The 9,874-nt window shown below is 37.4% G+C and overlaps 3 protein-coding genes across 3 annotated transcripts in view; 2 read left to right on the top strand and 1 right to left on the bottom strand.

The window, feature by feature from the left end:
* Nucleotides 1-9,874, top strand: part of zgc:92360 (arf-GAP with dual PH domain-containing protein 1) — a gene marked incomplete at its 5' end in the record, with an annotated part of 33,792 nt that overhangs the window by 15,106 nt on the left and 8,812 nt on the right.
* uts2r4 (urotensin-2 receptor 4) lies at nt 359-3,411 on the top strand. The gene is made up of 2 exons (XM_014015499.1): nt 359-1,001; nt 1,092-3,411. The coding sequence occupies exon 2, from the start codon at nt 1,279-1,281 to the stop codon at nt 2,350-2,352; it is 1,074 nt and encodes a 357-aa protein (XP_013870953.1). The 5' UTR covers nt 359-1,001; nt 1,092-1,278; the 3' UTR covers nt 2,353-3,411.
* On the bottom strand, nt 3,263-6,961 carry lgals2b (lectin, galactoside-binding, soluble, 2b). The gene is made up of 4 exons (XM_014015500.1): nt 6,617-6,961; nt 5,162-5,235; nt 4,881-5,040; nt 3,263-3,622 (listed from the first exon to the last, which is right to left on the bottom strand). Exons 1-4 carry the CDS (start codon nt 6,617-6,619, stop codon nt 3,476-3,478), a joined length of 384 nt encoding a protein of 127 aa, XP_013870954.1. The 5' UTR covers nt 6,620-6,961; the 3' UTR covers nt 3,263-3,475.

The following is a 9,874-nucleotide window of genomic DNA, read 5'->3' as shown; positions in this document are numbered from 1 at the left end:
TAAATGTATATAAATTCCTTTTCTCAAACATTGTTCAAGGTTTATGTTTATTAGGTGCCTAAATTTGCATCAAACCTTTATGAAAATAGACTAAGTATAACAGTACAATGGGACATTAATAACTATGATGAAAATTCAAACATGTTGAAAAATGTAATAAACATAAATTACCTGAAATACTTCAGTGCACAGTGCATGTGTTTGTATATTCAGGCAGATGCCTCTGCCAACAGCTTTGCAGTGTCTAAAACACCTCGGTGCTCCCAGGCAGCCAGTTGAAGCCCAAAAGCAATACCGCATAAATCTACAGGCCCATGGCAGTTTTTCCACCCTGGTGAGAAAGAGGGAGGACAGATGTGAACGGGGGTGGGGGTGGGCTGTGAACAAAAAAAAAAAAAAGAGAGAAATGCTTCAAAGTAAGCACTGATCTGTCAAAGCTGTATTCAGGAGCCAAAGAGAATCATCTGCCACAATGTGAAACTAAAAAGATTCAGCAAAAACTATCCGGAAATCATCATGCACTTTTTTGAAACCGTGGATTTTACCTTGATGCTTTGATTGCTCGTTTAAATTGAAATGGGACAAGTTATTCACTGGATGCAGTACAGCCATTCATTCACGTTAACTTTGCATGGGAGTTGGGTGTGTTGAATGAAAAGTGATTTTTCTTCTCACGATGGAAACTACTCCAGATATGTCATCAGCTGAAGTCCCCAATCTGGCACWGCAGGAGCTTTCTATCAAGGACTTTAAGTGCAGTTTGTCCATTTTTGAGAGGCACCGTGTTTTTCTAGTGGTCTAAAATGACTTGTGTAACTTCTACTTAACTCCGGAGACTATCAAAGAGATATTTCACTATGAACAGTTCTTGTATTCAAGATGCCTTGATGGTTGCACTAATTATTTTATTCTAAAGAAAAATCGAGTAATAAGTGTGCTGAAATCTTGCGAGTGCACACTTCAAAACTGCTGGCAGCTGTGGCACGAAAACYGCTGTTTCTGTGAGTATTACATCTACTCTAAGAATTAATACATCTGCTCTTGTACCCAATACTCATATATGGTGTGCTTTCTGTTCTTTCTTGGATTAGATCGAACAATTTGCTTTCGAACATCATCAACTTTCAAGAAATGATTGCTTCCCCACATGGATTGTTTGGAAGAYGTATTCATTTCATRTTATGTTTCTAAAGACTTGAAACCTATTCTGTTTGGAGGAATAAACTGTCTAAGAGTGTGACTCGACTAAAACCCTGGCCTGTGATTTGTAAATCTGCGATGAACTACACTTCTAATGCCACTATCACTTTCCATCTGGGACCTGGCCTGAGCTCGGGTGGTGGAGATGGAGCCCACCAAGGTGGTGGAAGTGGTGCAGGAGGCAGTGGAGGGCCGTGGGTAACATTCCTGCTTGGCGCTACGCTCTTGGTTATGTGTGCCCTGGGGGTGGCAGGCAACGCTTACACACTTGTCGTGACTCGCTCAGCTGCTTTGTGCCGGAGGGGCTCCATGTATGTTTACATTGTGAACTTAGCTCTGGCTGACCTGCTCTACCTCTCCACCATCCCTTTTGTGGTCTGCACCTACTTCGCCCACAACTGGGTGTTTGGCGAGGCTGGCTGTCGCATCTTACTGAGCCTTGATCTCCTCACCATGCACACCAGCGTCTTCATTTTGGTCGCCATGAGCATGGAACGATACCGGGCCGTGGCCAAGCCCTTCATCGCTCACAGATCCTCAACCCGCAACAGACGCCTCGCAGCTGGCTTTATTTGGGGCTTAGCTTTCATCCTAACTCTTCCAATGATGGTGATGATCCGGCTCAAGGACAGCAAACCTACTGTGGCTGGATTAGTCAAAAGAATTTGCTTCCCCACATGGACACCTGAAGCCTTCAAGGCTTACATTACAATGCTTTTTTTTACAAGTCTCTTAGGTCCTGGATTGCTAATTGTTGGATTGTATGCTGGTTTGGCCAGGCACTATTGGGCAGTCCAGGCTAGTTCAAAAGGTAGCAATCGCTCAGTCAGGAGGAAAGGACTTAAACAAAAAGTGTTATCAATGATCTTAAGCATAGTAATCGCTTACTGGGCTTGTTTCTTACCTTTTTGGGGGTGGCAGCTTGCTAAACTCTTCTCTCCAGACTCACTCAAAGCTTTATCTCCAGCCACTCATAAGTATGTCAATTTCTTTGTCACTTGTCTGACCTATGGCAACAGCTGCATCAACCCCTTTCTTTACACTCTGCTGACTCGAAACTATAAAGATTACTTAGCCCAGAAAAGTCAGTCTGCAGGGTCAAGCAGGGCTGATCTCGGGTCAGTCGTGTCAACCCCGCTGCAGGAACTTTAATGGCTGACAAGAAAACTCATAAAATATTTTTGACACGTAAGCCTTTTAGAGAACATTGTGGTTATGCAGGCTATGCAATGTGAAATTTATGTTGGGTAATCATGTTATCCAAAAAAYGAATTAGATTTTTATTTAAATAATAATAATAATACCATCAGAAAGGAACACCTCTGTAAAAATGACAGAACAACTTTCAAAGTATAAATATCTGGAAATTGAAGTCAGCAAATTGTGGAACATGAAGACTGGAGAAATTAGTCACAGGATTCCAGGCAACATCAAAATTCATGAGATCCAGAAGATTACCCTGTTGAGAACAGCACACATGAGGGTATTATCCCGAAAGTAACCTCAGCSCTTTAACGCCTTAGGACCATGGGTTGGTCCTGGCTCTAAAGGATGTAAACAGATAAGCACATAAAGGAAAAACGACGACAATTGTTTCCATAATTTTTATATGCACACACRCAACTAATCTTTCCTCTCTTTCTAGGGAATATGGTTGTGTTGTGCTACATTCCACAGGACTGGTACAGAGCTCTTTTGAGTCTTGCTGTAAATTGCCTCCACTTCATCGAGGGTGTGTTGAATTTTGTTCCATTAATCCTGTTCTGCACCTGCACTCCACTCTCTGCTCTCTCCAGATTGTTCATTCAAAAGTCTGATTGAATTGACACAAAATTCATGATTTTCAATGTAATTCAAGAGCTCAGTTTTACATTTTCTCTTTGTATTTTTTTCAAAGTTACTTTTAAAAAAGCAGTTTGATTGATTGAAGGTTAGATGAGGGGCATGATGAGCATCATATCATCGTATGTTAGGAGTTTTAAATATAAACCATTTTATGTTTTGTTTGTTATGAAAGGTTGAGTCAAACTATGTGTAAAACAAATTTAAAGCCACTCTGTTATTTTATTTTTTCAGATTTTATTGATACACCCAGTTACTGAAAAGCAAGGCAGGGAGGTAAAATGTGTTTTGGCTCCATCCTAAGGATATTACAGCACATTACAACCAGCACACTGATGTATTTGACACTGACATGACAAACATGAACAATCACATCTGGGCTCAGTAAAAACAACTAATTCAGCAACAAGCAAAAGGCTTTCTGTTATTGCCTTTATTTGATCTTGATTCCCACGATTCTTGCATCGCCACTGACATCAAAGAACTTGTACTTGACATCTCCCAGGCGGTTGGGGAAGTTCATCATGCTGCCATCAGGAAGTTTGATGTAAAACATTTCCATGTTGAAGTTGATGTAAAACTGAGGTATGTAAGAAAAGAGTTCAGAGAAGAGAGGAACCAAAATGTCAGTTCATTTCTTGCAAAAACACAGCGAAAACATTGAAAATAAGTGCAAATTAAGTCATAAATTTATGTTTTTTAACTGAATAATGACTGAGGTTTGTGATCATCCCTATTGAACTGAACAGTTTACAGTACAAGTTTCACTTGACTGGAATAAAATACCAGAAAGCATAAGAACCAATGCATCCTTCAATTTATTCTCAAATACCTTAAAATCACGGCTCCTGGATAATCAATAATGAAATTTTCATTCTGTATTTTTAATGTATTGCTTTGAATTGTTGTGCTAAATGGCTTTTTATTCTTTTTAATCATATTGCTTGTTATAACTGTATTTTTTTTTTATTAAAGAATCTTGATAATTTGCATGTATTTATCTGGGAGCTTGAGGGACTACAGATGAAAACTAGCCTTCTTGACCAATTCTGGCATGTTCAATGTGCAGTGTACCTTCCTAAATAAATAAACAGCAACAACAAAAAGAAGCTGTGCTCCAACAAACTCCAAAAGCACACAACTCACCATTAATTAATGGAGAAATTCAATGGGAAAAAAAAGTTACAATCAGTAAACTATTATTGCAAAGCAGGGCTGTGCATGGGACTGTAATCATACCCAGAAGAGATTTAAACTTCTATTGCCTAAAAAATTAGCAAAAATTGTAAAAAACCCACACCTCACCCACCAAAAAACAAAACCAAAAACATAATGTGATGCAGGCTGCTTACAGAGATGTGAGGAAAATAAAAGCAGGAAGTACTAAAAATGAGTTCCTTTTTTAATTTTAAATACACAGCAATTGGATTTTTGGTGCGGTTAGACTTCTTATTTCTTCTTAACCGTGTTTACGTATTCTATAGTTCAATGGACTGATATATTACATATGTATTTATTTATAATGAAAGTAAATTGAAATGTTTGGATAACATTAATCAGTTTTAGAATTAAAGAAGAATAAAATGAAGGGGATTGAAACATTATTTCTTAAGAGTTGAAATAGAAGGCTATTTTTTTTGTTTGTCTGTTTTTGTTTGGAGACACATTGCCATTAAAACAAAAGTATTTTTTTCTCTATTTTTCAGCAAAGTTTGGTGTAGGCCAATATCTAATTTCTCACTGTTCACAGGAAATCTTTCTTGTCAATTTGGTGATAACTAAAAATCAGACTTGGGAGTTTAGAGTTTGCTTGTACTTTGAATCTCATTCAAACACACCTTGCATTCTTCCCCACGGGAAAAAGGCAAGAATCCCTCATGTTGCTCATCACCCCAGGACCCCCCAGACGAGTGGTTGCAGACGATGGTGTTGGAGTCAAAGCGAGGGTTGAAGTGCAACGCGATGTTCTCGGGATCATGGCCAATGTTGATAGCAAATCTGCAGTGGAAGTCAAAATTAGAGGTCAGAGTGATTCAAAAGGGGAAAAAAAGATCTAACACAAAACTTTAAGCTACTGCTTCTTGATCAAAATGAATTAAATCTGGATATTCAAACATACCTGCTGCAGTCGTGATCGGGCTTGATGCGGATCTTGAACTCCTGTCCCTCCTTGAATGTCATGTCCTTGACTTTCTGTCAACGAAATACGAAGGAAAAACTCATTGAGTAAAATGATTTTGTAATGAAATGAATGTTGAATTCAATTTTTACTAGCCGTGTCTACTTTAGGCTTATTTTAATATCCATGTCTGTGAATTTCCCTTCAAAAAAAAAAAAAATACTATATTGTGTGAGTGAAATTATTGAAAGCAAAAGAGGTTTTATGCCATATTTATTCAGATATTTTAGTTGAGAACGTTGAGAACATCAGGTGGACAATTTGTGAGCCACGTTTGATCAGTGAGACTTTGTAATGAGAGGGGTGATGATGGGCCCCACACTTATCTTAGCTGTCGATGGTCAACCAGATAAAAACAACGTGCAGGGTCGTAAAAGGACTGAAACAGGAAGGTGTCCTGTTTGTTCACTGACATGTGACAACCATCTATGCGCAGTAAAAACGTAAAAAAAAGTTGGTCTCATGAGCTTTTTCATATTTATCTATAGAAAAGCTTACAATAATAAAAAAAGGGCAAATAAACTATTAATGATTATTATAAAGAGTTGCACTTCATACTTCCCAATGCTTACCAGGAATGTCCCATCGACTTCTGTGAAATGGTTCCCCTGGCCAATAAAGCCATAAATCCCGTTTACAACTGTTCTTTTTTTTATCTATGTGCTAGGCGTCATGGCGTAGTTCAAACATGAACTTCAATATTTAGTGTCCTATATCTGAACCACACCTATGATTACCTCAATTTTTACAGCCCCCCTCTCAGATCAGTACTGGTTTATCATTGACTTTACAGAGAAGGACAGTATTAGTTGTGAGTTATAATTCATTAATCCCTACATGGATCTCAGTCATTCAGCTCAGGGACCACATGCAAAATCACCTAATTATACCAGTTTCCTTGTCATGGACATAGTTTTACTTGACTTATTGTAAAAGATGTGGTCTGGGAATTGAAAACATAATTCGTATAACATCATTAAGAGTTAGTTTATGCTTGCTCAAACTTGATTTCTGTCTACACATCGTCATATACCCCACACCTCCTAAAATAAATCTGGATTTTTTTAGACTTATATACCACCACCTTTACAAAACTTGCTGAGTCTGTTTCATTAATCTCTCATTTTCATTTAAACATTGTAAAAAATGACTATTGATTGCACAATCACAAAGTTGAGCCCCTTTAAAGTAGCTGATGCTTTGTCTTGATGAAGTTTTATATGTGTGATACATAAAACATTTGCAAATCTAACAAAAAATCTAATTAATTAAATAATCTTGTTAAAATAGGTTTTAAAACAAATTAATTCAGGAAAAAAGCTACTATTACATTTAGAACTTCATCCACGTGGAGAACAATAAAATGTATGAATTAATATTTTTTTCACCACTTACCATCTTGGCTGTCTTCAGTGGGTTGTGCCTCAAGTGACAAAGTTCTGCAGGCAGGTGAGACTATATATACACTGTACTGGTGACGTGTGGTGTCAGGAAGAAACCAATGAGGAAAGAGTCAGACAAACAGTGTATTCAGTGAAAAAAAAAAAAAAAAACTTCCTAATTCTAGTTTGCATTATAGCTTGACTTGGCTATAGCTGCAAATCTAATTGTCTTTCATGCAATCACATATACAATTGTAAAATTATTGTAAACAGAAATTATGCATTTTTGGTAAGCTGTAAAGCAGGAGTGTCAAACTCATGTCCTYAAGGGCTGCTATCCTGCATGTTTTCTTTGTTTCTTTGCTTCAACATACCTGAATCAGTGCTCCAATTAACTCCTTAAATTCTGTACAAGCCTGTTAATCATCCATTCATGCAAATCAGGTGTGTTTGAGCAGGAAAACAAGAAAACATGCAGGACAGCGGCCCTTCAGAATCTTTTATTGTCATTCACACACAACATCAAAGATGCAATGCAGAACRCCCTTGAGGACCGGAGTTTGACACCTGTGATGTAAGCATTTAATAAAATATATAAAAGGCCACGCGGTTTAAAAATAAACTGTAAATGACTTGAAGCAAGAGACAAAAACATGTCAACACAAAGTGTTTCACACATAAATGTAAAACTGAACTTTTTGTATTTCTTTGGCATTTTAATACATTGTCAGCAGTCTTTATAAGACGTCTGTTTGATAAGAAACAAGTGAATGTTTTGCCTTTTTTTTCTTAAAAATGTCTTGAAGTTACTCTCAGTGATTGTACAGACTACGTGTCATGGACTTCAAGTGTTGTGGTTTGAGGGTGTCACTCGGTGGAGTGGGCGTGGTTTTGTCCCTCATGCTACATTCACTGAATGTAGGATTTTGTAAGTAAAAAAGCACACTGTGATTATTTTCCCTTTTGCAAAAGGMAAACGTTTGTTGGCAGGATTTTTTTTTATTTAAGAACAACAAAGCTTAATAATTGCATTCGCAAAAATACATAGGCTCTGCGTTAGCAGCTTTCACATACATACTGTTTAGTGAAAATGATGAATGACTTCTTTCCTTGTAAATTGTTCTTTAAATTAAATGTGTTACTGGTAGTCACGGCATGATGTTATCTTCTTGTAGTATTATACTACACTGATGTACTGCTAAAACATAAAAATAAGGATTTTACTACAAATTTATCCTTAAAATCTGCATATATTTTTTGAGTGTCTCAAAGGYAGCACAAGCTCTACGTTCTCGCCGTAGCCAATCGCGTGCCCCTATGTTTATAAGGGGCGTGGCTTAAAAGTCAGATCCCAGAAATCGAAGAGCCGACCAGAATAAACAACAACTTTGTTAGCTCCTCGGCTGCTAGGTACTAACTTTTTGAATACGTTTAACTTATACCAGCTATTAAATATGCAATTTTGTTTCATCCACCAATAAAAACTACTCTTGACGTGCTGACACAGTTTAGACTATTAGATAAGATGCTGATGCTAATTAATTCTGGTATCGTTGTGTAAGTAGTTACTATAAGTTCAATGTTTGGCTAGCAGCTTTAGCTCGGGCTGCTTTGGTAATCAGCCTAACTTTACTAATTGGCAATAGCTAATACGTAATCAATGAATCCAAAGCAAAGAACGCGTGTTCGGTTGTTTTACTTGTGGCTGTTTTGCTTGTTTAGAGATGGCGTCGGTAACGGCGACGACAGCTGTGTGCCCAGGCCCGGGACAAACAGAGAGCATAGTGCCTGCCTSTATGTTTGCACCGGACCGGGACTGTACCGAGGATCCGGCCGGCGGAGAACTTGAGGACAGCGAGGGCACAAATGGAGAGGCCCTGGATCATATAGACCTGAGCAGCAAGGTTGGACTGGCTTGTTAATTATAAACAATTAAACTATGTTTTGATTCGTCATACGTAAAGAGCTACACAATCCCTGCAACAGGTGTGTTAGAAGCAGCATATGCTGAGTTGGCAAAACACTGGAGACCTTTCTATATGGTGGATTGCACATGCAGACAGGGATTATAGCATCTACTGAATAGATCAGAGAGTTGATGAGGTTGTATTGACAATTTTCAAAGTACACAGCTCAAAAAGTCTGCAACTCCTGAAAAAAAAAATACTGATTTTATTTGGACGTGTACGTTTTGAGTTGTCTCTGTCCTTGGCTCTCTCTTTTCAGCTGGTTCTTGTAAGCCCATCTGGAGAACAGTACGATTCTTTACTACGGCATCTGAGAGAGCGGCTAGATGAGGGCTGCGGAGAAACGATATATGTAGTTGGAATGGGATCAGGTATGATGGACAACTTTCAAGTTTTTTTTTTTTTTTTTTTTTTTACTTGAGCAAATATCTGAGCAAAAAAAACATCTAGTTGATGATAGTTTTTAGGTAGGATTTTGTGCTAAATGTTATTGTTGTCCTGTCACAGAAAAGGTATAAGAAGGTAAAGTGTGGTATAAATATCTTCTAGTGTAAGGAACATCTAAGAATAAAAAAAGTTTGTATTACTAAAATATCCTGAGGTCTTTGATATTTTATTTCTTAAGAATTTGAGAAGTAAATTGACATCCATACTGAGATATTTAATATCACTACTAAACCTGGAATGATGAGACAAATCCAAAAATCTGTGAAATATGTTTTATTTACTGAGCGAGTGAACTGTCTTTGTGTAACACTTTATTAAGCGTTTCAAAAGGTTTGAATTAAACTAGATAAAGGAAGCATTTTTGTTAATAGTTTGTGTTTTTCAGAGGCAGATTTAAAACAGCTTAAAATGCTAGAAAAAAGTAGCTTTTTTTTGGAATAAATAATAATAATAATAATAATAAAACGATTTAGACTGGGGGGAAAAAAAGAAGGAAAACATATCCACTTTCTGTTTTTTGTTATCACTGCTTCATCATAGAGATCATTCTCTTATTTAAAACACATGCTGTGCCACATGCTGTTTAAAACGACTATAATTTATGAGTGGAATTGGAACTCTTATACATCTATAAGAAGCCCAAAGTACTACTTTTAAGTGCCAGCATTGTCCCTTTTGTCATTTGTGCCTCCCACACGGCTAATCCCATAGGTTTGTCTTTGGTTTTCAATCTGTAACGTTCTGCTTCACACAAACATGAGGGCCTTTGTTGGTAACCAGATTTGTGTTTTTTTATTTTATTTTTTAATTTTTTTATTTTTTTTGCTTGTTACAGCAGCATGCCTGACCCATGTGGC

The sequence above is a fragment of the Austrofundulus limnaeus genome, unplaced genomic scaffold, assembly GCF_001266775.1.
Source record: "Austrofundulus limnaeus strain Quisiro unplaced genomic scaffold, Austrofundulus_limnaeus-1.0 Scaffold130, whole genome shotgun sequence".
Taxonomy (NCBI): Eukaryota; Metazoa; Chordata; class Actinopteri; order Cyprinodontiformes; family Rivulidae; genus Austrofundulus; species Austrofundulus limnaeus.
Note: the sequence above shows the minus strand (reverse complement) of the source record. Positions and strands in the feature narration are given on the sequence as shown.

Excerpts from the sequence above, each read along its gene's own strand:
- lgals2b (XM_014015500.1), bottom strand. Across the intron at positions 5,041-5,161 it reads CCCGATCACGACTGCAGCAG|ATTTGCTATCAACATTGGCC; the intron begins GTATGTTTGAAT and ends CTTCCACTGCAG. Across the intron at positions 3,623-4,880 it reads CCCGTGGGGAAGAATGCAAG|TTTTACATCAACTTCAACAT; the intron begins GTGTGTTTGAAT and ends TACATACCTCAG.
- uts2r4 (XM_014015499.1), top strand. The coding sequence starts at position 1,279 with ATGAACTACACTTCTAATGCCACTATCACTTTCCATCTGGGACCTGGC.